Source organism: Macaca nemestrina, chromosome 8 (genome assembly GCF_043159975.1).
Source record: "Macaca nemestrina isolate mMacNem1 chromosome 8, mMacNem.hap1, whole genome shotgun sequence".
NCBI classification, from domain to species: Eukaryota; Metazoa; Chordata; class Mammalia; order Primates; family Cercopithecidae; genus Macaca; species Macaca nemestrina.
The window spans coordinates 117,500,130-117,526,465 of NC_092132.1; the positions used below are offsets into that span (position 1 = coordinate 117,500,130).

General features: G+C 35.8%; 1 protein-coding gene across 4 annotated transcripts in view; it reads right to left on the bottom strand.

The window, feature by feature from the left end:
• Positions 1 to 26,336, bottom strand: part of LOC105476597 (potassium calcium-activated channel subfamily U member 1) — a 166,682-nt gene that overhangs the window by 99,628 nt on the left and 40,718 nt on the right. For all 4 annotated transcript variants that reach the window (XM_071068397.1, XM_071068396.1, XM_071068394.1 and 1 more), the window contains exons 11-18: positions 13,752 to 13,857; positions 12,542 to 12,624; positions 11,010 to 11,079; positions 10,431 to 10,583; positions 6,790 to 6,902; positions 6,362 to 6,433; positions 1,676 to 1,765; positions 1,443 to 1,540 (exon numbers count right to left, since the gene is read on the bottom strand). In XM_071068397.1, the coding sequence (XP_070924498.1) occupies positions 1,443 to 1,540; positions 1,676 to 1,765; positions 6,362 to 6,433; positions 6,790 to 6,902; positions 10,431 to 10,583; positions 11,010 to 11,079; positions 12,542 to 12,624; positions 13,752 to 13,857 (785 nt within the window). The remainder of the gene's footprint in view (positions 1 to 1,442; positions 1,541 to 1,675; positions 1,766 to 6,361; positions 6,434 to 6,789; positions 6,903 to 10,430; positions 10,584 to 11,009; positions 11,080 to 12,541; positions 12,625 to 13,751; positions 13,858 to 26,336) is intronic.

Here is a 26,336-nt window from a genome sequence, read left to right on the forward strand (position 1 = left end):
GTGATGGATGGACATGCTAATTACCCTGATTTGATCATTATACATTGTATATCTATATTAAAATATCACTCTGTATTTCAAAAATATATGCAATTATTACATGTAAACTAAAAGTAACAGAAAAAAAATTTAAAAAGGAATGAAAAGACAAGGATTACTGAAAAGAGTTTTTACAGACTTCAAGACTAGGAGAATGGATTTCAGTAACAAGTGATAGAGCCTGACCCAAAGCTGGGAGGAGCAGATTCATTGGTTGTTGACTCAGAGGTGACAGAAGGTGACAACTACAGACCAAAGTTAATGAGGAACCTCAGGAGGAATCAGTGAAGCCTTGCAGTTCACTGCAAGAACACTCATGATGCTAAGCCAGCTTACTCTTGCATTTAGATAGCTTTCTGAGAAGAAGGAGAGAATAAGAACCTTAGGGATGAAAATAGTCCTGATAGAAAATTCATATTTTGAATGGACTAAGTTTAAATTCTGAAACACTGGGGTTTTACACAGAGTCTGAATGTACCTGGACGAAGCTAAGTTTTTTTTTTTTTTTTTTTTCGCTCTGCCACCCAGGCTGGAGTGCAGTGGTATGATCTCGGCTCACTGCAACCTCCGCCTCCCGGGCTCAAGCAATTCTCTGCCTCAGCCTCCCAAGTAGCTGGGATTACAGGTGCACACTGTCACACCCAGCTAATGTTTGTATTTTTAGTAGAGACGGGGTTTCACCATCTTGGCCAGGCTGGTCTTGAATTCCTGACCTTGTGATCCATCCCCCTTGGCCTCCCAAAGTGCTGGGTTTACAGGCGTGAGCCACCGTGCCCGGCCAAGACTAAATTTTAAACCAGAAGGGACTAAGTGATTATGAATGCTTGAGATTAATTTTTCCATTTCTGCCATTAAATGGAAAAGGGTGTTGGTAAACTGCTGAGTTCAGTTAGAGAAAATAGAGAAAAATTACATTCCCTCGGCACCATGTCAGGATGAGTAAACTTTAAACTTCTTACTATCCATTAAGGAAACAGAGTACTCAAGGTATGGTCATGAAGTAGATCCTCATGGCCAACCAAGTGGTCAGATATAGGCTGAATTTTCAGTCTGAAGTTGTGAAAAACTGTGAAATCATGAAAAAGCAATGGGCTGAAAGTCAGCATGCCTGGGATTGAGTTTGGTGATGCCACTAACTGGCTATGTGACTTTGGAATAAAGTGACTGGATCTCTTAAAACACATTTGCCTGCCTTTAAAGGAATTGAATTAGATAACTAGTTAGGTTTCTTCCAGCTCTAAAACACTGATTCTCACCTCTCATGTGGCCAGTGAGGAAATGTCTGCCACTTCCTGGCCAAGTTTAAATGGACATTGCCTTTTAAGAGATGGAACCCTCTTCTCTTTCCTCAGGCAGCTCCCTAGAGGCTGGGCTAAGGACGGCCAGAAATAAAGTGCAATTACCTGTGACGTGCTGCCGGCTTCTGCTTTTGCAGCCACAGCTTGTAATTAGCTCAGGAATAAACACATCATCGTGACAGACCGAACAGTAAAACAAGGCTCTGGACAATGAAAGAAAACCAAGAATGACTTATGTGAGTCTTAACACAAAGGAGGCATGGTGCTGACTCAGTGGGCCTCCCACTAAGCTGTAGTTGCTTTAGTGCTTTTCCCCCATAAAGTAATAAAAAAATTACCTTTTGACTTCCTTTGGTGTTTCAGCAATAAAGAACCCTAGTGTGTTCTTATGTATCCTAACTTGTGCAGGTGGATTTAGTATCAGACCACTGGAAACGAAAAATAAACACACAGTAATGTTTCCCTCTGATTTCAGTGGCAATAGTTGGTGCCTCTTTCTGTTACGATCAATGGATTCTCTAAGTTGCTAAGTTAATCGTATTCAACCTCCTCTTACTGCCAAACACAGTGGAGAGTGTGAATTTGACATTTGTGATTCTTTGTTTGATTGGGGCTGACTATGCAGAGGGCAGCCAGGGAACAACTTGATCAATGAGCTGAACACACAGTGGACCTGCGGGGAAGCCTCTCCTGGATTCTGTCACGCATCTGAGATGATCCGACCACTCAGGTGCACGATATCTTTTTGATTTAAGCTATCAAATGACAAATATGCTGAGACCACACAGTTTCCAGGATTAGCATCATACTAGTAGTGCTCATCTTTAGGCCACTTGCCATTTAAAATTAATGTTTAACTAACCAGCTGGATTCAAAAGTTTCTTGTATTCAACTATGCAGCTTTTGAGGTTATGCATTTCTTTTGACTTCGGTTTTGTTTATTTTGATTGCCAGATTTCTGAGAGCAGGAACCATGTGAACTATTTCTATTATTATCTTACTTGAACCTTTTGATTTTCTATTTTCTTGTGGTTTATGTGTTTGAAAATATTGTATTATAATTTTCTGTCCATGATACTCTTTGATGCAGTATTCTGCCATGCTTTTCAAATTACCCACATTTCTCCCTGTTCATCAGGATCTCCTGCCTTTATTTCCTTCATTTCAGATGTCTATGGTGAGGTCTTACAACCCTATAATTCCTCTCACTTTTTGCAGAATGGAAGTTCTTCTTTCCTCCTTTAAAAATCATCCCTCCTCTTGTATTCACATTGGAATGAGGTGAAGTTTTAATTCTGGCAAAGCTTATTCTGTTGTTGCGATACTCACACCTTTCAAGTGTTAGAGAACCCTCACAAAAGTAAATGAGCTTGCACAGCCAAAGTTCTTCAGTCTCAGGCCAAGAACAGACCCAGGCTGTATAGCTGTGTTCAGGTAGATTACTACCTAAGACAATGGATGGCCTTTTCTGCGTATTTACTGACTTATATTAATGAGTGAAATAATTGGTCTTAACTTTGGAAGGAAAAGAAAATACAACTGTGGCCCCTTAAATATTATTGGCTGATGCTCACTAAGTAGCAGCTGCATGCTTAGTTGTGCCTTACACAGCCTTGGTTTGTTTTTTTTTTTTTTTTGAGATGGAGTTTCACTCTTGTTGACCAGGCTGGAGTACAATGGCACGATCTCGGCTCACTGCAACCTCTGCCTTCCTGGTTCATGTGATTCTCCTGCCTCAGCCTCCTGAGTAGCTGGAATTACAGGTGCATGCCACCACACCCGGCTGATTTTTCGTATTTTTAGTAGAGACAGAGTTTCACCATGTTGGACAGGCTGATCTCAAACCCCTGATCTCAGGTGATCCACCTGCCTCGGCCTCCCAAAGTGTTGAGATTACAGGCGTGAGCAACTGCACCCGGCCGCTCCTATTTTTCTTTTTCTTTTTTTTTAAGGAGAGAGGTTTCTCTGAACTCATATTAAATATCTAGCTACGAAGATACTGTCACAATAAAACATATATTTGACTGTATTTGAGAAAAGAGGTGAGCCTCTCTTAAACACTTTCCTAATGTGTTTTTAGTTGATTCCCTCTTTATGATTTGGCCAGTTGCTCTATCAGAGAATGTTTGTTCCTGAAACAAAATCATTACAGTATGTGACTGGGGTCAGATCCAGCTTCATCTGTTAGCAGGTGACAAATAATTCCCTAAGAAAAATTCTTATAATTCTCGAAGCCTTTTGCAAGTCTTACAGTCTCTTCAAACTTGCCAATTAGAAGAGGAATTAAAAGGTGAGAAAAGATAGGTTTTCTCCTCAGAATTGCAATATATTTGTTTAAAGTCCAACTATTTAAACGTTCTGTCTTCCTTCTACCAATAATGGCAGCAGTGAATTTACTACAGGATGGTTACAGAAGTACAGCCCTGGAGCCAGAGGACCTGAGTTCAGATCCTGGCTCTGCCACTTGGCTGTTGTGTGAGGTTGGGAAAATCATTTAGCTTTCTGGGGTTCAGCTTCCTCCTCTGTAAAATGAGACTAATAATGATAGTACCCATCTCACAGCACTGTTGTGAGGATTATTCAAGAGTTAACATATGTAACAGGTCTATAGCAGTGTTGGTCACAAAGTATCAATCATGTAAGGGAATGTTCTTATCAATACATTTGCCAAATAAGAACTTAATCCCTTTGATTCACCAGACTTCCAAGTGAGAAGGTAAAGTTAAATCTCTGTTTCCGTAAATCCCCTTTCCATTGGGGTATATGTGTGTTAGGTAGTAAACAGGACCTCTTAAATCTACGTGGGATTAGTTACTAAATAAATATTCATGTTTCTGGTCTGTAATGTCCTAACCATCATCTTAATAAAGTTTACAGAAATCTAGAATGTTAAGAGGTGAAAAGGATCTTAAGGGCATGTGGTTGTAGTTTCCAGATTCCAGTGAATAAACCAAATATATCATGGAGACTTGAGAAAGAATTCTCAGGCTCACCCTTGGTTTTGCAGTCAAAAGTAGGGTTTTGGAATCTATAAGTCTTTAAAACTTATGCAAACAGGCCAGGCACAGTAGCTCACACCTGTAATCCCAGCACTCTGGGAGGCTGAGGTGGGTGAATCACCTGAGGTCAGGAGTTTGAGACTAGCCTGACCAACATGGTGAAACCCCATCTCTACTAAAAATACAAAAATTAACCGGGCGTGGTGCACATGCCTGTAATCTCAGCTACTCAGGAGGCTGAGGCAGGAGAATCGCTTGAACCTGGGAGGTGGAAGTTGCAGTGAGCTGAAATTGTGCCATTGCACTCCAGCCTGGGCGACAAAAGTGAAACTCCATCTCAAAAACAAAAACAAAAAAACTTATACAAGTAATTCTGACATATAAGCCAGGTGGTTGAAAGCCAAAGTTGTTACTAAAACTTGATAAAATTTTGGGCCAGTCTGAAACCCAAACTACCTGGCTTATGATTCCGAGTCTACCCATTTTACTATGACCTGTTTCTAGTAGGAGGCCCATTTATGCAGATGTTTACATTCAGAGGTTTTGATTGTGAGATTTTCTTGAGCACAGCAGGATTTTAAAACACAACTTAGGCAGACAGACAATACTACTTGTTATTCTCTTATTAATTACTTGCTTTTTACAATATCCCACTGACGTCTTCTACCCAGAGGCCTTCTACAACCTCTCAACTCAGACAGGTCTTTGCTTCTTTCCAAACTTTTCACATATAATTCCTTTATAGTCCATCTGATATAATTGAAAATTATTTCATTTTGAATGTTTTCCTATAATTTTACAATTTCTGGTAATGTCAATTTTAGAACAGCAAGGTGTGTTAGAGTTTCATTAACTCTATTTCCTCATTCTACAAATGATGAATCCTTCTCCACGGCCACAGGGCCAGCAAATGAGTCAGGATCAGAATCTAGTCTGTTAATTCTTATTTAGCACAAGTTAATTTTTCGCTAAAAAGTACACATGAGCCAACACACAGTCTTTCTTGCCCTCATCCCATTTAAGCCCCACCCCTTTTCCTTTTTTTTTTTAACAGATCTTTCTCTCTATATTATAGTATGTATTTGTCTTTCTTTTCCCCCTTTTCTCCCATTTGTTCATGTGTATTTCATTTGCTCTGAATTTTATTTTGCATTACGTGATAACTTCTCTTACTTTCATATTTATTCACTTATGGGTTTTTGGGAAATGCTGATGTCTGGTGATGTAACATCTCCTTTATCTACTCTATCAACAAAAGCCTTTGTCCAGTCAGCAGGTCAGATTCCCATTTTGGCATATTTTGTGCTTTCCTTTTTTAAAAATTATTTTTTGGAGATAGAGTCTTGCTCTGTCACCTAGGCTGAAGTGCAGTGGCATGATATCGGCTCACGGCAACCTCTGCCTCCCAGGTTCAAGCAATTCTCATGCCTCAGCCTTCCAAGCAGCCGGGATTACTGGCCTAGGTGCACCACCATGCCTTGCTAATTTTTATATTTTTAGCAGAGACTGGGTTTCACCATGTTGGCCAGGATGCTCTCGAACTTCTGGCCTTAAGTGATCCACCCACCTCGGACTCTCAAAATGCTGGCATTACAGGCATGAGCCACCATGCCCAGCACTGTCCTTGACTTTTCATGGCCAGTGTTTGTGGGAACATTTTTATTACAAATAATTCAATTTTGTGGTATTATTTCATGGTCAAGATCTGGCAATATTGAAAGAAACAGTTCTGAGAAGGTGACCATTTCTTCTCCTCTCTGCTCCTGAGAGAGGACTGGGGTAGGGTCTGAGGAACAAAAGGGAAGTGTTTATCCAAGAGGGTCACCACCCTAACCCGTGCCATCAGAGACAGCACAGCAGAGGAGCCAGGGACCCCCAGAGGCTTCCTCTCAGCCAATCCACCAAAGGGAAAAAGCTTAGTTATAGCTGCATCTTTGGAAAAAGTCTTAATCACAAAGATTCTCCAGAAAAAAAAAAAAAAAAAGAAAGAAACAAAACTGAAGAGATGAGCAGACTTATTGGTACCAGAAACCATCTGTAAAGAGGGACTTGTATTCGATGGCTATCAACAGGAGGTGCATCTTCAGAAAGCAGAGCCTGGGAAAGAAGACGAGGAGTCATAAGGAGAGCAAGGGGTCAGTGAACAAAAAAATAACTAACACTCTGTGCCCTGGGCCTAGGAGGAAACCAACATCTTAGAGGAAATAACTCCCAATATGGAATGATCCCTTGTAAGTGAAACTACCTAAAGTAACCAACAGCCACTGCACCAACTGGGACAGAGATGAAATTGCCCCACCCCAACTGTGAACTGCTAAGTTGCAGGGACCCTGGGCTGTCCCTTCTTAGATCTTCAGTTTGTAATGGAGCCTGGCCTATAGTGGGCCCTCAGTGAACGTTGTTGAAAGAATGTTGTTGTCTGAAGAATGAGGGAAGAATTTCACTTCACTTACCGGGCAACTTCAGGAAAGCTCATTCCAGCAAAGTCATCAGAGAGACGTTGGGTCAGAATATTGTTTTTCATGCTATTCAAGAAGTGTTTCTGCCAGGTCTGTTTAGGTGTAACCTGGAATACATAATCATGCCACATGAAGCAAAATGACAAGGAATGTGGAACGTTAGAATTCACATTGCATATTCTGCTAAGCACAAATGAGTCTTTATTGCATGTAAGTCATAAAAAGGAGATTTATCACAGTGCCTAACTAGAGAATGTTAAAGGAATAACTAAAAAGCTAACTCCATCTTAACTATTTTCACCAGAGTTCAGGATGAGGCAGACACATCATTATTTATTTTCTTTCCAGATGGCGTTCAAGTTTCCTTGCTGGCAGTGAGAATTCTCCATTGCCAAGTCCTGATTTCAGCTTTTGAGTTAGTAAAAATCAGATGGGAAAGTTAATGTGGAATCTAAATTATCTCTCTCTGGATATGACTATTCAAGATTGGTTTAAAATATTTTAGTTTTCTACTAACCATATACCTCAATGAAGAAAATACTCATGGCTTCTGTCTAGTATCAGAACCCTTCATAAGTTCAAATGAACTTGAAGGACCATCCTGATGCATGGAAGAGAGAATGGAGAAATCAAGGCAAACAGTAGGTTTCCAGAAAAATGGGAGATGTAAAAAAAGGAGAAAGATATCTCAAAACGGCTAAATGCACTTAACCCAACAGAAAGGCTGTTAGGAACTTGTGGCTGACGTTTGTGTAAGACCCTCTCCTCATCCTTCTCCACCTACTGCCAAGAGAATCACCACCACACTGTTCTGATATAGCAAGACAGTCTTCTTAAAGCCCAGAATCTCAGATGAAAATCTTGAATTTCTAAACGTTTAGGAGCACTGTTGCTGTGGAGAGTTATGACTGGTTCAGAAATTCTCTTCAGATGGTCATCATGCAGTTTGGGAAAAAAAGCAAAGCAAAACCAAACACATAGACAAACAATTCTGCCCTACTAAAAAGGACAGACTATTTCAGGCAATCCAGTGCCTACTTCCACCACCAAGATTCAGCTGAATGAATCTTTTGCCTTTTCCTACTTTTACAGTCCTCTCATGAGGAGGGCTCTGATCATTAGGTGGTTCATACCACTAATTTCCAATAACTAAAGAAATTGGCTTAGTGTTTCTAATCTAAATGTTTTGATGTTTGAAAGAAGGTAAAAAACGATAGCATGGGGATGGAGAAGACTTCCTGAGATAGATTTAAAAAGATCAGAAAGGAAAACAGGAGGATTTTGGATAGAAGAATCTGGGTGCTCAAGTAAGCCAGTTGGATCAGATCTAATGTAAATTTAAGTTTAAGGCCATGCTCTGAACCGAGGACCAACCGGAAATGTTCTTCGAGCTACAATTTCTCACAATATGATCAATATAATTAAAACACATGGCACTGATTCAAGGCCTTTAGTCTGAGTTCTCAGAAGTTTTACAAATATTAACTCAATATTTGGAAAAACCCAGTTATGAGATTAATAACTTTAATTTTATAGGTAGAGAAACTGACAGTCAGAGAAAGTAAGGGCCTACTCTGAGAGAAATCGGTCATAAAACTCTGGAGTCCCAGCCATTAAACCAAAGTCGATAGTTTGTTTTAGAACCTAAAGCACCAAAGAATAATGCAGCTTTCACACATCTTGCCTGATGCTGTTCAGTAAGGATTCCTGAAAGTAGGTTTCAGACTTCACTCAAAAAATCATTAAGTAGACCACAAATATCTCTCAATTCCTGTAAGCTAAAATCCATCTTGTATAAATAATGACAGGTGATCATCCTCAGTGGGGAGGTTACAACTCTAGATCTTATTTTTATTTTATTTATTTATTTTTTTGAGACAGAGTCTCACTCTGTTGCCCAGGCTGGAGTGGAGTGGCATGATCTCAGCTCACTGCAATCTCCACCTCCTGGGTTCAAGCAACTCCCCTGCCTCAGCCTCCCCAGTTGCTGGGTCTACAGGCTCATGCCACCATGCCTGGCTAACTTTTTTTTTTTTTTTAATATTTTTAGTAGATACGGGGTTTCACTATGTTGACAAGGTTGGTCTCAAACTCCTGAGCTCAAGTGATTTGCCAGCCTCAGCCTCACAAACTGTTGGGATTACAGGCATGAGCCACCATACCTGGCCACAACTCTTTAAATAAGAAAAATACAATAGTATGTTTTTATATCTCTATCTTCTATAGTTTCATGAAGGAGAATAAGTCTTCATATAGAGTTCACATTCCATTTATTTCCATTTACTTTCTCCAGCCATGGAGATTGAAAGCGCAATAATCACAAGAAATACTGAAGTTCTCTGCTACTTTCTAAATATGCAACACAAAGACAATGTCCTTATAAACCATTTTCTAGGTTGTATACAGTGAACACTACATGAAAGTGAAAACTTGTGTGTTGTAGCTGCATGAAGGCTCATTCCCTCCACCCTCACTGCTATTTCTTTACATCTGTATATTATATCTCTTTACATTCACAGAAGGAATTACAGAAGCTTTCCATTTGTTGCAGTTAGCATACAGCTGGCCAGAGCACCTCTTACTTCTTTTGCTTTTCCTTAAATAGCACCAGGGAAGAAACAGAAAAAGATGCAAACATTTGTACTGAACACGGGAAAAAGAGAACAGAGGAAAGAGCAAGCAAAGAGAGGTCAGGAGGGAAGTCAAGTGTATGAAAGGCAAGCATGGACTCAGAATTAAACAGACAGTAAGGTCATTCTCTGCAAGAGCTTTAGAAAAGGAAGACCAGGACCAGCCAAGGGCTTGCATGCCTTGGCTGGAGCATTTCATGGAAATGATATTTGGAAGACCACCTTTTGTGCTACAAAAATTTATCCCAAGAGTCACTTTTAGCCCCTTACTTTGTCTCAGACAAAAACATCAAAAATCTTGATGTGAGACATTGTGTGGAAATAACACCAGAGACATAGAGCACTATGGTAACAACACTGTGCACCAGACAGTCCTAGCTCTGTGGCTCACTAACTTACTGTATGATCAAGTTAGTTAGCTTCACCAACTCACTGCTGGGTTACTAACTGAACATATTATTGAGGGGAAACACAAGACAGTAGGCACTTATTATGTGGTTACTGTTATTATTCCTGCATGGAATTCTCCCTAAAACAACCTGGAAAAATTAGATTTGAATTACTATTTGATCATTATTTCTATTTGATGAATATAATTATTATTATACAAATTATTTTGGATTTAATTTGTATTGAAATATGTGAATCCTTCATTAATAATATAACCTTTATTTATATTTTCGCTTTCAATAACTCAATGCTTCTACCTTGATGAATGTACTTTGATTGAAAACATACTGGACTGTAGGTAGGAAGCAGAGTTATAATTTTTCTGTTTTGTAGATAAATATTCTTAGGCAGGAATAAAATAAATGATTTCTTCAAGGTCAGTGTGGTACCTGGGACTTTTAAATCCAGATCTTCTAATCCTTTCCCAGCTCAAGCAGAAGTCAAATCTCATTTCTTGGGGCCTTGATGCTTTTCTCAAATTTTTTTTCTATTTCTGATCTTAATATGTAGGACATGGGGACAGAGCCAAGAATTGACATTAATTTACAAGGTTACCTTTCTGTTTTGCTCCACAAATAGAGATGTTAGGAAGGTACACAAGCCTGGCACCAAACAGCCTTGGGCGATAAACCCAAGCTTTAATTCAGCAAAGCAAATGATGTTGTCTCCGGCATCCCAGTCCCAGCTGGGAATCTTTGGCAGATAAACCTGTTCCATAGTACAAAGCAGGTCAAGTATTAGGAATAAACACACCTCAAGAAAGCTCTTGTGGATGGATGTCTTTCTTTTTAAAATTTTCTTGCAATCATATATTCTTTATTTTTGCACATAAAAGTGGTGCCCAGGTCAATGAAAATGATAAGAACAAATTCAGCATTTGAAAGTGGTTAGTGGTCAATGGCTCTCATTTTTTGAAACAAAAATAGCTAGAATTGCAAAATTAGGTCAAATGGCTTAAACCTCTAATTCTGCCCCCAGTTTACATTGTTGAGTGATTATCCATCTTAATGAAATTCCAAATTTTACCTGTGATTAGCAAAAACTTTTTATTTACACATCCATTAGAAAATAAAAAAGTTAGTCTAGCTATACAGATAAAAGGAGCAGACTGAATACGCTAGAATGTTACTATACCTTGTTATGGGATTGCAGTATCTGTATGATGATTCTGGTGGTAGAGTCATAGTTCTTGATAGAGAGCACCCTATATAAACCCCAAACACTCTCATTAGTCATGTGTCATAGCCCAAGGGCTTTGTAATATAATTTAATTCAGAGTTAAACTGATATGTAGGTAAGCGTAGAAAAACTTGGCATACAATAAAGTTTATTGTTATGTTGTTTTCGAAAAATGTTTTTAGTAGCCTACACAGAAAAGCGTCATTGTTTTCATAACTTTGCCAACCAAATCTATGGAATGATTATCTCTTGGTATTAGAAGACTGCGTTCTTCAGAGACCAATTCTTGAGGAGGAAATCAACAGTTTCATGTTTTAGCCTTCAAACCCAAACCTTATTATTACAGGTAAAAATAGAAATTTGATAGTTGTCTATAGCTTGAAATAGCTCATAGACTGTCTAATTCAACTTCCTCATTTTACAAATTAAGAAACTAAGATCTACCTCATATTTACTGTATTATGCATGGTACAAATTTTCAGCTGTTTCTTGCTATATATAATGTCACCTTCAGCTATGTGTATTTATTTTACTCTGGAGATTGGAAGTTCATCTGGATTAGCCAAAATGCCATTGCCATCATAATCACAGTTAGAGCTTTGTTATCACAAGTTACATTCTTGCTCGGAGTTCACAGTTTAATATGATAACATCTTGAAAATACTCACCGATGGTCAGGCCAGGCGTGGTGGCTCAGCCTGTAATCCGAGCACTCTGGGAGGTTGAGGTGTGTGGATCACCTGAGCTCAGGAGTTCGAGACCAGCCTGACCAACATGGTAAAACTCCATCTCTACTAAAAATACAGAATTAGCCTGGTGTGATGGCACATGCCTGTAATCCCAGCTACTTGGGAGGCTGAGGCAGGAGAACTGCTTGCACCCGGGAGGTGGAAGTTGCAGTGAGCCGAGATCACACCACTGCCCTCCAGCATGGGCAACTGGGCAACAAAGAGTGAGACTCTGTCTCAAAAAAAAAAAAAAAAAAAAAAAAAAAAGACAGAAAAGAAAAAAAAAAATGAAGGAAAATACTTACTGATGGTCAAAAAGTACATCATATCGGACCATACATAATCTTTCACCATAGCTACTAGAGAAAAATCCCAATAAATAAAGTGTACTAACAGGGATAAAATTGCATCTTTATTTTTGAGGAGAGGATATTAGTTATAATGGTGCTATCTGAACAATAATCAGTTATTTGTATGCTTGCTTCTTAAATTCAGATGGCTACTATACATATGAAACTTCAGGGAATTATATGGAGAAGCACATTCACACTCAGGATGCTCTATTTTCATTTTCCTTTGCAACTGTCTGCACAGTCTTGGGGAGGGGGCAAAAAGTAGGCAGAACCTTGGAATACGATGAATCTAGTGATATGATAGATGGCATTTTCTCCTGTTTATGCTTATGTACCAGGCATTAATTTAAGAGAGATAGAAAAAAATAATCATTACAGCATACACAATACAATACCAGATTCTTACCTCATAATGTTGGAAATATCTTCAGCATGGGAATCACTGCACAAAGGGTTGGCTATAATCAGGCATGCCTCTGCAGATTCCACCTACCCTTCAAGATTGGACAGGAGCCATGGTGTTAATTATGTGGGAAATGCTCTGGTCTTCCCCTTTTGGGTGTTCTTAGAATTTTGTAATAAAATTGCTAACAAAAAAGAGGACACACTTGGGAATGAGTTGTAATGAGGATGTCTTTTACATCAGGATTGCTGTCCTGCAAATGCCGCAAAAGGCAAGGGTTGCAGCTGATGGGCCAGGGCACAGGGTCTCTGACATAGGTAAAAGATTGCTTTCAAGTGGGTAAAATAAAAAGTTATATTTTTCCTACCATCCATCATCATTGTTTGATGCCTAGTGATAAGCCATAAGACCTTTATAAGCAACTGCCTGTGTATTTATTTGTCTTTCAGCACAGTAAAGAACAGAGGAACTGGGAGTCCACTTGGCTCAAAGTAAACAGTTATTCAATATTGGTGGCGTGTGAATTTCAAAGTTCTAGAAAATTACTGAAGTGGCTCTTACAGTACTAAATTACAGGAAAGAGAAAGATTTTTCTGGGTCTGTCAATTCTTCATGTTTACTCTATAGATCTTGGCTTTAAACAGAAACTTTTCTGTTTGTTGATTCTCCGAGACTAAGAACATGACAGGAAGCTGCCTTTGATCTTAAGCCAAACCTGTCTAGAGGGTTGGCTGTTGCTCATTATTTTTAGTCACAACTTTAATGAGATTTCTACTATTTTTCTTTATGTTTTTCCTATTGGAAAGCATATTCATGCATTTAGGAGGAGAAGTTGATTAAAGCTGACAGACTCAGAGATCTGCCTTCTGGTAAGAATTCTATTTGTGTGGTAAGATCAAACACACCTTGCTATCCATACCTTTTACAGACCTCTTAGGCTGATAAAATAAAACTGATTTAGATAGAGAATTTTGTGAAATAAATAATTTAAATATAAGTGTTGGCAAACAGTGAGGTCTGCTTGACATTTGTGAAATCAGATTTGGAGGTCAATTACTACACTTCCTTTACAATTGTTTCTAAAGCTGAGGAAGTTATATTTTCCTCCAGTTAAAGAAACTGAAATAATATCTTTTCCAAAAGCAATATATCTTGTAATTTTAATTGTTGCAACTTAGGAAAACTACAAGGAACTAAAACAACTAGATCTTACCGCAACTCGCCTCAGATCCTCCCACTTCATTGCAGATCCAGAAATGAATGTTGTGTAGGCCAAGTAGCATTTAAATATGGTTTCAAGTTCCAAAGAAGGAGGGCTCCTTGACAAAAAAGAATGTGGCAGCAATGAGGTAAAAAAGATGACTGATTCTGCGTTTAGAGGTTTTTATAACTTATTTGGTGCATTTAGTAGAATCCCTCATAGTGATATGAAAAAATACAAATCAAGTTAATGCTATTTTTTTTAAAAAATGTAATTACTAAGGATGGAGAGGTTCACTATTTAGTTTAAAAAATTGAATTACTGAAACAGGCATAACATTTTAAACAACTATACATTTAATAAAATGACTTTTAAATTTAGGAAGCAAATATGAAGAAAACTAGAAAGAGAAATTGATGAATCTGCCACTGTCATGAGAGATTTTGACATATCTTTTTAAACTATTGATAGAGCAAGCAGAAAACAATCATCATGGATTTTGAACACACATGTTTAATATTTATAAATTCTGCAAATAACATTTAGAGGAACTAATTTTTATAAAGAACACACAAATATTTATCAAAATGATACTTTACTTGACAGAAAATGAAAGCCTCAACACATTACAAAAACATAGTTATTATATATAATGATCTTTGATCACAATACAATGAGCTTAGAAGTTAACCAAAACACAAATAAAAATAGTTTTTAGATTTAGGAATTAAAAAAAATAGACTGCTAAAAATTTTTTGGGCTTAGAATAAATTGCAACAATTCTTTATCATTATTCTTAGAAATATGTTGAAAATATTAAATATATATGCTTTGGGATACAACAACAGCAATGCTTTAGGAATAATTTATAGTTTTGGAGACATATTACAATAGGATCAAGGAAATAAGAATAAAAGAAATGATAAAAACAAGAATAAGAAACAACGAAAAAGGAACAAAAAGATAAAATAGAGAAGATAAACCACATCAAAAGTTAGTTCTTTGAAAAATAACCTAGCATAATAGGCAAAAGTTTTGTAAAGTTAATGGAGAAAAAATAAAAGAGAAAAATGATGCAAATATTGAATAAAGAAGATATAATACATAAAGTAGATCTAAAAAATAAAAGTAGACAGCAAATAACTAAATGTCAACAGCTCTGAAAACTTAGACAAAATGAACAAATTACTTGAAAGTATATCTTACCAGAAATAACCCTAGAAGAAATAAAAAGCCTAAATAGCTCTATAGCTGTTAAAGAAATTGAAACTGTGGCTTAAAATCTCTCAAAACACAACAAACACATGCACACACACACACACACATAAACCTACACACCCAAACACACACACACCCCCATCAAATAAAATGTGGAAAACCATTAGTTCTACATGGTTTCCACATTTAACTTCTACCATACTTTAAAGCAACACATAATCTCATTTTTATACAAAGCCTTTTAAAGTAAAAATAGGAAATAGTTCCTAACCAATACTAAAAAAGACAAAATAATTATGTTATCAAAAATATCAGTGAGATCACCACATTAACAAATTAAAAAACAACAATTATATAATCACCTCAGATGCAGAAACAAATTGACAGAAATAGTTCTTCAGAGTTAAGAAATACAATTCGTGGTATATTAGAAATAGAAGATAATATTTTTAACCCAACAAATATCTTTAAAATAAAAAAGATATCTTTAATGAAAAAATATTAAAGGTGCTTTTAAAAAAGAGAAGTAGAGATATCATCACTGCTCTTTTTCAACATTGCATTTGATGTCTCAGCAATAATTATATTATTTCAGACAAATAGTTTATTTCCTTCTTTCCAATCCTTATGTGTACAATTTATGTTTATTTTATTATAAATAATTATTTTATTTATAAATCTGGATTAATATTTATTTTATTTTATTAAAAGATAAAATAAAAATAAATTGTTTTAATGTAAATAATTATAAGTATACTTATACAAATATAAATAATATAAATATAACTATTTACATGGAAACCCCTAATATTACTACAGAAAAAAATAAAATTTATGTGGTTAGATATAAGACTAATATACAAAATTTAATTGTTTTTCCTGTACTAAGAGCAAACAACTAGTAAACCCAACTGGAAGATATTACTTTAACTAATATCAGAAAATACCAAGTACCTAGAAATAAAAGTTAGTAAGCTCTCTACCTGGGCAACTATACCGTATTATTAAGGGGTACTAAATGAGAACTAAATAAATGAATAACCCCAGTATAGTAAAAGTTGGAAAAAGTTTGTAGCATAAAGCAGTCAATGCTGCATCTAAAGTTTCAATTAGATTCACATTACATTTCTGCAGTTTTTCATAATAAAATAATATACGTGATAAAATAATTTAAAAATTTATATAAAATATAAAGGGCCAGGTAAAGCTTGTCTACTATAAAAAAACAAAATAAAAGGTTAAAAGACTTGCTCTAGGGATAGATAGAACTAGTTATAAAGATTTAGTAATTAAAAGAGTGTAGTATTAATGCAGTAATAGAAAAATTGATAAAGATTTATACAGATTTATAAATCTTGATTTAAATTTATTTTATTATAAAGATAATAAACATAAATTGGTTTAATGCAAATAATTATAATTACACAAATATAAATAATTATACAATTAATTATATATATAATTATTTACATGGAAATCCCTAATATTACTACAGAAAAAAATAAAATTTATGTGATTAGATATGATTAACATACAAAATTAATTACAAGATTAATATATAAAATTTCTCTTTAAAATAGAAAGTACATTACTCACAGTGGTCACATGCCAGATCAGTGAGGAGAGGGAAGGGTTTGTTCAATAACCAGCACTGGTAAAATAGTTATATCCATATGGAATAAGGTAAAAACTTTCTACATGTATCTTACTCTATTAAAAATTCTAAATGAATTAGAGACATAAATGACAAAAACAAAAATTTTAAATTATTGGTAGGAAATGTAGTTCAACATATTTTAAGCAATGTAATAGGGAGTTTCTAAACAAAAAAACAGTAAGTGCTTTAACGTAATAGAAAACATTCAATATTTGACTATAATAATATTAAAAACTTTTAAGCATCAGAAGATATGTAATATTCAGTAATAAGGCAAATTATAAACTGAAAGAAGAAATTGCAGTTCCCACAACTGATGAAGAATTATTGCAAATAATATATTACACATTCCTAAAATTAAATATCAAAAACCACACAAAATAGTTAAGTAAAAAAAGTAAATAGGCAAAACACATGAATGAGTATGTCACGGAAAGAGAAAAGATGTGTGGCTAGTAAACATGGTGAAGCTCCACATCTGTAGAGCTAAAGGGCATAGAAATCAAAACCACAAGAAGGTTCCATTTTACATTGATTTTACTGCAAAGATTAAAACATATAACCATATCAGTTGTTGGAAAGAATGTGTATATATGTGTGTGTGTGTATATATATGAAGAATGTATATATACACGTATATATGAGAAGAATGTGTGTGTGTGTGTGTGTGTGTGTGTATATATATATGAAATCTCTTACACATTCCTGATAGGCTTGCAAAATGGTTCGAAGACTTGGAAAAAATGATTAATGGCCTAAAAATGAATATTCACATACTTGACACTATTAAGCACACACATGTACAAGCACAAATGCACACAAACATGCACACAGAGACACTATTTCATGTGTCCACCAGGAGCCATATACAAGCATGTTAATAACAAAACTATTTCCAATTGCAAAATATAGAAATAACCCCAATCACACCAAAAGAAGAGTGGAACTGAGGGAAATGAATATCACTAACAAGAACAACCAATTAATTACAGCAACACTCAAAAATATGAAAGCATCTTACTAACATAATATAAACTGAATAAAACCCCAAAGATTACATTGGTATGGTGTTCCTTCTATAAAGTTAAACATGTCTAAAGTAATATGCACATTTTAGATGTGAATATAGATGTAATAAAACATAGGAGAAAGAAAGAATGGTAGTGATATTTTAAAAAACTAGCCATAGGTTGAAATATGGGGAAGATTATACGATATAGATTATTGTCCTACGTTTCACCTTGGCAGTGAGTTCACACATTGGTGCTTACAACATTATTAAAAAGAACTAGTAACATAAATAACCAAAATGGGCTTATGTGTAAACCAATTATGAATGTTATGACTAAGAATTATAATAAATCTAATCCTGATTTTCTAACACTCAAAGAAGAAAACTAAATCTTAGTAGGAAATGTAGTTCAACATGTTTTAAACACTGGGATAGGGAAAGATTTTCTAAACAAAAAACAAGAGGTGATTTAATATAATATAAATTATTCTATCTTTGAGATAATATTAAAAACTTTTAAATACGAAAAACACACAGTATTCAGTAAAAAGGCAAATTACAAACCTGAAGAAGAAATTTGCAGTTCTCATAATTGATGAAGAATCATGTCATCCCTCTACTCAAAGTACTCCAACAATCAGAACTGACACAGAGAAAATTACCTTCCTTAAAGCCAAGTCTCTACAATGGTACAATGGACTCAATACAACTTTATTATCAGGCCCACTATCAATTACAATATTTTTCAAATACTCTGAAATTATCAGTCCTTATGAGTGAAACTTCCCCCTTTTCCTTAGAACACTTTGGATTCAATATGTGACAAATGACCATCAACATATGTGGAAAAGTGAGAGCTCTGCTTATGTTTGCATACATTACGATATTAGCAGAACTGAGAGCTTCTACTTTCAAGAATAATAAGTTAGGTAACTTCAGCCAACTCCCTTCTGAGGATATATAAAAAAATTGGATGACATATTAAAAATGTCTGCTAAGAAGTCATCAATGATATAAGCAAACAATGAAGAGTTATCAGGCCAAAACCTGAGAGAAATCAATAACTAGGGGGTTAGGTCCAATTTTCTTCCCCTGAAGGCATTTTATAATTCAGAAGAAGCAGCTATCAATCTGAGATAACATTTGGTGGTCACACAAGTCAAAGGACAAAAAAGTGCAGTTCACCTGACATACAAAATGAAGGGTTTGATATCTTTTCCAAAATAAAAACTGGCATAACAAAAGCACAGAAGCAAAGAAGAAGGGTAAAATTGAATAGACTCGCTTATAAACAGGCTGTCATCCTGAGTTTGTCACCTGGGAAGTACAGAGAGTTTCAAGCGTTGAGCTTGGATTAAGATGGTCCTGAGGCAGAAGTGCCCTGTTGTGTTTCAAAGAAGTAAAGAAATATACTCTCTTGAGGAAGGTAACATCATCTTTCTAAGTTAACAATGTTTCCATGTGTAATTGTGCAATACAGGAATCAGTGCGTAATGTAAGACAATAGGCACACAAACAACAAAGAAAGAAAACAAGACAGTGTGTGTAACATGCAGCAGAAGCCACAGTCAGTAAAATCAAAGATGTGAGGCATTCAATTATTGGACACTAGCTACAGCATATTTATGCTTATTTTGTTGAAATACACAAAAGGTCAGGTAGAAATGCAAGAAGTAAAAATAAAAACAGGACAGTTTGATAAATAATCAAAAATAACTAATGGGTACTGGGGTTAATACCTGGGTGATGAAATAATCTGTACAACAAACCCTCATGACACAAGTTTACCTATATAACAAACCTTCACATGTGCCCCTGAAATCAAAATAAAAGTTAATTTTTTAAAAAAAGAATCAAATGTAAATTCTAGAACTGAATAATATAATAACTGAAATTGAAAACTTAATGGATGGGTTTATAAGTAGATTAAACACACAAAAAGAGCTAAGGTTCTGGAATCTAGGTCAAAACAAATTATCCAGAAAGCAACACAGAGATATAAAAAGGGAGGAGATAAGTTCAAAAGAGGGTAAGAAATTCAGGTCATATGGCCTAGCACAGTGGCTCACACCTGTACTCCCAGCACTTTGGGAGGCCAATGTGGGCAGGTCACTTGAGGTCAGGAGTTGGAGACCAGCCTGGCCAACATGGTGAAACCCCATCTCTACTAACAATATAAAAATTAGCCAGGTGTGGTGGCGGGCACCTATTATCCCAGCTTCTTGGGAGGCTGAGGCAGGAGAATTGCTTGAACCCGGGAGGCAGAGGCTGCAGTTAGCCAAGATCACACCAGTGCACTCCAGCCTGGGCAACAGAGCAAGACCCTGTCTCAAAAAAAAAAAAAAAAAATCAGGACATATAACTGGAACAATAAAAAAGAAAAAGGCTAGCAGAGTTAACTGTAATTGGAATCCTGGAAGAAAAGGAGAAACAAAAAGGTGACACAAGCAACATTTGAAGATATAATTAAAGTAATTGAGAATCCTCCAGAAATGATCAAAGACACCAATCCAGAGACTCAGGGAGATCTATGCATCCTAACTGTGGTAAATTGATAGAAATTCAAACCTATACACATCACAGGAAAAGTATAACATACATCCATATTAAGTAAAATGTATGACCTTTAAAAAAGATAGCTCTTTTAACAAGGTAATTCAACAGACTTCTTAATAGTAACAACAGAAGTCAGAAATAAGTGGAATAAGATTTCGAGGTTCTTAAGTAAATAAACTGCCAGCTTGTAACTCTGTATCAGTGAAATTGTCCTTCAAGAATGAAAAAAAAAGACATCTTTACACTTAAAAAAAACCAAACAACACCCAACAGAGTTAGTCACTGGTAGATCTGCATTTAAGGAAAATTTAAAAATTTGGGGGTTGGGAGATGAAAAATTACTTAATGGGTACAATGTAAATTATTCAGGCGATGGTTACACTAAAAGCCCAGACTTCTCCACTGCACATCTTTCCACGTAACAAAACTGCACTCGTACCCCTTAAACTCATACCAATTTTTTTTTTTACTTTTTGGCATGAAGAAAATCATTACAATAGGAAGGAAGAGCAGAGGTGCAAGAAGAGATAAATATAACAAAAGGTTAAATGTTAGGGCAAATTTAATGAAATTTGTCATAAAACTTTAAGTTTGTAGATTTTTTTTAACATGAAATAAGCTTAATCATGCATATACCCGACAAAGGCTTGAATCACATATTACCTCATGCAAATAAAAAAGGACTAACGATTCAGCATAAAAATGGTCAAGACAAATGGATCATCATTTAATATGAGGCAGTCCAGTTGGCTTATGGATATGAAAAGATGCTTGGCCTCACTAGTAGTGAGAAAAATGTTAGTTAAAACCACAAGAAAGACCACCATCTTGATAAAGTACTACCCAATGGCTACAATTAAAAAGACTGCTGTTTCTAAGTGTGGAGTTACACTTTCAGTGTTAGTAGGATGTAGGGCACCAGGAACTCTCAGGGCTACTGGTACGGTGCAGATTGTTCAAATCATTTTGTACAACTGACAGTTCTACCTAAGAAAAATATTTAAACTTTATTACCCTACAATTACATTTTTGGGCATCAAGATACATATACAAAAATTTGCACCGCACCATTCTTTATAATAGCCAAAGTATAGGGGAGAAATGCCACCAATGGTTGAATGGATTAAGAAAAATCATGGTGTATTCATAGAATACTGTCTACACAGCAATAAAAATAAGTATTATACAACTATTTCCAGTTGCAATATGGATAAATCTCACAAACATAACAATGAGGTAAAGAAATTTATATTCCATTTAAAAAGTTTAAGAAAACAGGAAAAGGCAAATAATATTCTAAATAAACATAGAAGATAAACAAAAAATAATAAGATATAATGTTCGAACTGTAGTTACTTCTAGGAAGTAAAGATGGAGCTTCGGTTGCAGAGGGTTATGTTGGTGTGCTACCTATGGAATATAGTAATCCATTCTTATCCGAGGGGGATACATTCCAAGATCCCCAGGGGATGCCTGAAACCACAGATAGTACCAAACCCTGTATATACAGTACTGTTTTTCCTATATACACATACCTATAATAACATTTAATTTATAAATTAGGTACAGTACGGCATTAACAATAACAAGTAATAATGAAATAGAATAATTATAACAATATGCTGTAACAAAATGTATGTGAAAGCCGTCTCTCTTTCAAAATACCATATTGTACTGTACTCACTAAGTTTTAGAACACGACTGACCATATATAACTGAAATTGTGCTAAATGAAACTGCAGATAAGGAGGCACTACTTTATTTAATGACTTGAGTGGTAGTTACATGGGTGTTCATTTTATAATCATTTTAATTCTAAGTGAGTTTTTGAATTACATTTTGGTCTAAAAAAGTTTAAACAGGCACTGGGTGTGGTGGCTCACACCTGTAATCCCAGCACTTTGGGAGGCAGAGGCCGGTGGATCACCTGAGGTCAGGAGTTCGAGACCAGTCCAGCCAACATGGTGAAATTCTGTCTGTACTAAAAATACAAAATTAGCTGGGTCTGGTGGTGCACACCTGTAATCCCAGCTACTTGGGAGGCTGAGGCAGGAGAATCACTTGAATCTGGGAGGCGGAGGTTGCAGTGAACTGAGATCGCACCATTGCACTACAGCCTGGGCAATAAGAGCAAAACTCCTTCTCAAAAAAACAACAAGGTTTAAACAAGGAGATTAATTATTTCCTTGCTATTTTAGAAGTGAATAAACGTTCTGGCATATTTTTTTCTATAGTCCAATGACCCATGTGCAACTCTTAGAAATTTCTCAGTCAACTTTTCTCCTATTGTATTATTACATATTGGAGAAATTGGAAAATATTTATTGCCACTCATATGGTACCTCTATTATATATACTTACTATATATGATATATATGATAAACATATTATAAAATGAAACAATCATTGAGGATTGAAAATAAAATTTTGAGGAAATATACTGTTATCTTTATACACTTTTACTTGAATCTGCAAGGAACAATATTTATTTGCCACAATGATATAAACACTAATCATGTAACTACAGATTTAAGATCATAATACTGAAACAACAGAAGTGATGCACAGTGCTGACAATTCTCATCTGCAAATCTGATGGTTAATAAATACCATCTATAACCGAGGAATCAAAAAAGTGGTAACATTTAGACTTAAAATTTGAAGAAATATTAAGTCTGAAAGAACTGAAAGCAGTTGTCTCTGAGCAGTAGGACTGGGGAAAGGGAAGAAGGGATAAGCACTTCATGGTAAGTATTTTACTTTTGATGTGTAACTTATGGTTATATACTGTTTTTGCATTACTCTTAATGGCAAAACCACAATTACTTTTGCACCAACCAAATACTTTCTTAATGGTACTTTCTTCGGAATGCATACTCTGGTCTGCCCCATCCCCTAACAATTGCTGAATTAGCTGCCCCCTCTGTTATGACAACACTCACATGCATGCCTCTCTTTATCCCTATGTTTTGATTTTCACATTTCAAGTATATGGAAGTATACATGATTTATTGTACCTTCTCATCTGAGAACTGATTTCTTTTGTCAAACCTAGAAAGCTCTCATCTTTTAAATTTTGTAAAAAATAGTACATATGCAGTCAGCATAAAGAATGACAAGGAAGTCAACATTTATGTGCCCACTCATAAAACAAATTACTCAAGGAAAGAGGTATCACATTATCACTGCTCCTTGCTATGTAGCCTCTAAGCCTAGTTATCTGGCTTTTGGTGGTTTTAAGAGCTGTGTAATATCTATTTATATATTCTTTTCTGCTTAATTTAACTATAGTTTTTCTTGCGTGCAACTAAGCAGTCTGACTTATGGAAATATAAGTTAATATTTTATTTTCATAATATTTCATAGAATAATATGTTAGATACTGCTTTGTTCAAGCAATAAATAAGTAACCAAAGAAATAAAATGATAATATGGTATCATTTATGTATTCTTGTGTAGAATCTCATAAGAACTTTGTAGCTTAAAATAAGAAGTTATTATTTTTTGTATTCCTTGTTTTGACTGGGCTCAGCGGGGTGACACTCCTGTTCCCTGTGGTTTTGTTAGAGTCCTTTATAGGACTGACTTTCTTTATAGGAGAGCTTTAGTGGTCTAGAACATCCAAGATGGCATCATTTATATGTCTGCTGCCTCGACTGAGCTAGCTGGAAAGACTGGCAGTGGGATGGGCCTTATTCTCCAACATACATACACATATATATATGTATGTATATATGTGTATGTATAGATGTATCATACATATATTATATATGTATATATGTAGCATACATATATGTATGTATTTATTTATCAATATATTATATATGTATGTATATATGTATCATACATACATATATATGTATGATGCATATATATACATACATAGATACGTGTGCATTTATTTATTTATAGTTATATTTCAAGATGCCAAGATACTGAAAGCAGATGTTATCAGGAGTCTTAAGGGCTGGCATAACTGGCATACTGTCACTTGTCGATATCTTACGGTTGAAATGAGTTAAAAGGCTAGCCCAGATTCAAGAGAAGGGAGAAAGGACTCCACTTTTGGTAGGAGGAGCAGAATGCAGACACTCCTGAACTTATGATGGAGCTACATCCCTATAAACTCATCATAAATTGAAAACGTGGTAAGTTGAAAATGCTTTGAACACAGCTAACCTATCAAACATCATTGCTTAGCCTGGCCTACCTCAAACATGCTCAGAACACTCACATTAGCCTACATTTGGTCAAAATATCTAACACAAAGCCTATTTATAATAAAGCGTTGAGTATCTCATATTATTTACTGAATACTGTACTGAAAGTGAAAAACCAAATGGTTGTATGAGTATACAAAGTATGGTTTCTACTGAATGCATATGGCTTTTGCACCATCATAAAGTAAAACAAAATTGTTTTAAGTCAAAGCATCATGAACCAGGGACTATCTGTATGTATAAAGAGGAATTGCTATTAGCCATCATTAAACTACCACAGTCTGCATCCTGGCTACAAGAATTCACATCTCTCCCTTGTACAAAATATTCTCACATTTCCTCCCAAAGTCTCATCTCTTTACAGAATCAGCTCAAAGTCCTGGATCTTGTCATCTAAATTAGGCCCAGACCTGGTTGGGGGCTCCTGAACACATCTGGTCCTGATGTGAACACCTGTGACCTGAATGCAGAAGTGCATACCCTGACTCCAACAGCCAACTCACCATGATGACACCAACAGGGATAGGAAAATTGCAATAGACAAGCCCCATCAAAAGTGGTGGAGGTTGTAATGGAGGGCACTGAGAAATCACGAGTCCACAGAAATTCTGAAATCTGAGCATGTATTATTAGGGGTAGAGAATGTTTCTCAATTATGGCCCAGTTCTGTGGTCACGAGTTAATCTATTGTCCATAATTCTTTTCTCTGTCCTCCGATCCTGAGTCATCTTGCTTCCCTTTCTTTAATAGAAGGTCTATGTTTATACTTCAGTAGCTTTCTCTGCCTGATTCTTGTGTGTGCTAAATTGGGCTCAGAAGCACTTTTTTTTTTTTTTTCATTTTGAACTATTTCTTTCCCTTTTACTTCAAGTTGGGAGGGCTGCTATCAGAAAAATTCTGTTTAAAGCAGAATTCTATTGAGTAGTTTCTATAAACCTAATTCAGGTTCATGTCATGCTTTAAAAGTCAGATCCATGATTCCTTGCAGACAGATCTCTCTCCACTTTGACAATGTCAGGCTTCCAGGACAGATGTCTGTAAGCTTCTTTGCAGCCCCTTTGCCTGACTGAGAGCCTTTGTAAGTCACCACCTTAAATCTTTCTGAGATCTTAACAAATGATCTTACAGTTGCATCCTTGATTCAATTTTTGACCTTGAGGTCAAATGTTATAGATTGCATCCTAAATTTGATTTTTTTCTCTTTGAGGTCATTTTCCCCTTTTTTGTCCATCTGGAGAGATTGTTCTGGGCCTTCTGTATTTCTTCTAAGTTCTGCTCAAAAACTAAAGAATTTCTTTTTTTTTCTTCAATTTTTTTTTTTATAATACCTTAGCATGCATGATTAAACTAGAGTAAATGACCTTCCTTTGGGAAATCTTCTTAGCTTCACAATTTCATTAGGTACATTTCCTGTCTTCCACATTATTGCTGGTGACAGTGTTACCAAAATTCTGACATAATACCATGCATGGGCTTTTCTTCCTCCAGCACCCTACAGCAATTTCCTCATTGCTTTTCCAGCCTTTACTGAATCTCCATGAAACTCTTCTGGCCTCTGTCTCCACCAGTTCCAAGGAAAAGCCCACATTTTGGCTCTCAATATGATAGCACCCCACTTCTAGTACCACTTGTTGTATCAATTATCTATTTCTGCAAAACAAACCATCCTAGAAATTATTGACCTTAAGCAACAATAATATACTATGTTCATGATTTTGTAGGTTGGCTGGTCTTAGCCAGATTGTTCTTCATTTATTTATTTATTTATTTATTTATTTATTTATTTATTTTTTATTATATTTTATGTTCTATGGTACATGTGCACAACACGCAGGTTTGTTACATATGTATACATGTGCCATGTTGGTGTGCTGCACCCATTAACTTGTCATTTACATTAGGTATATCTCCCAATGCTATCCCTCCCCCCTCCC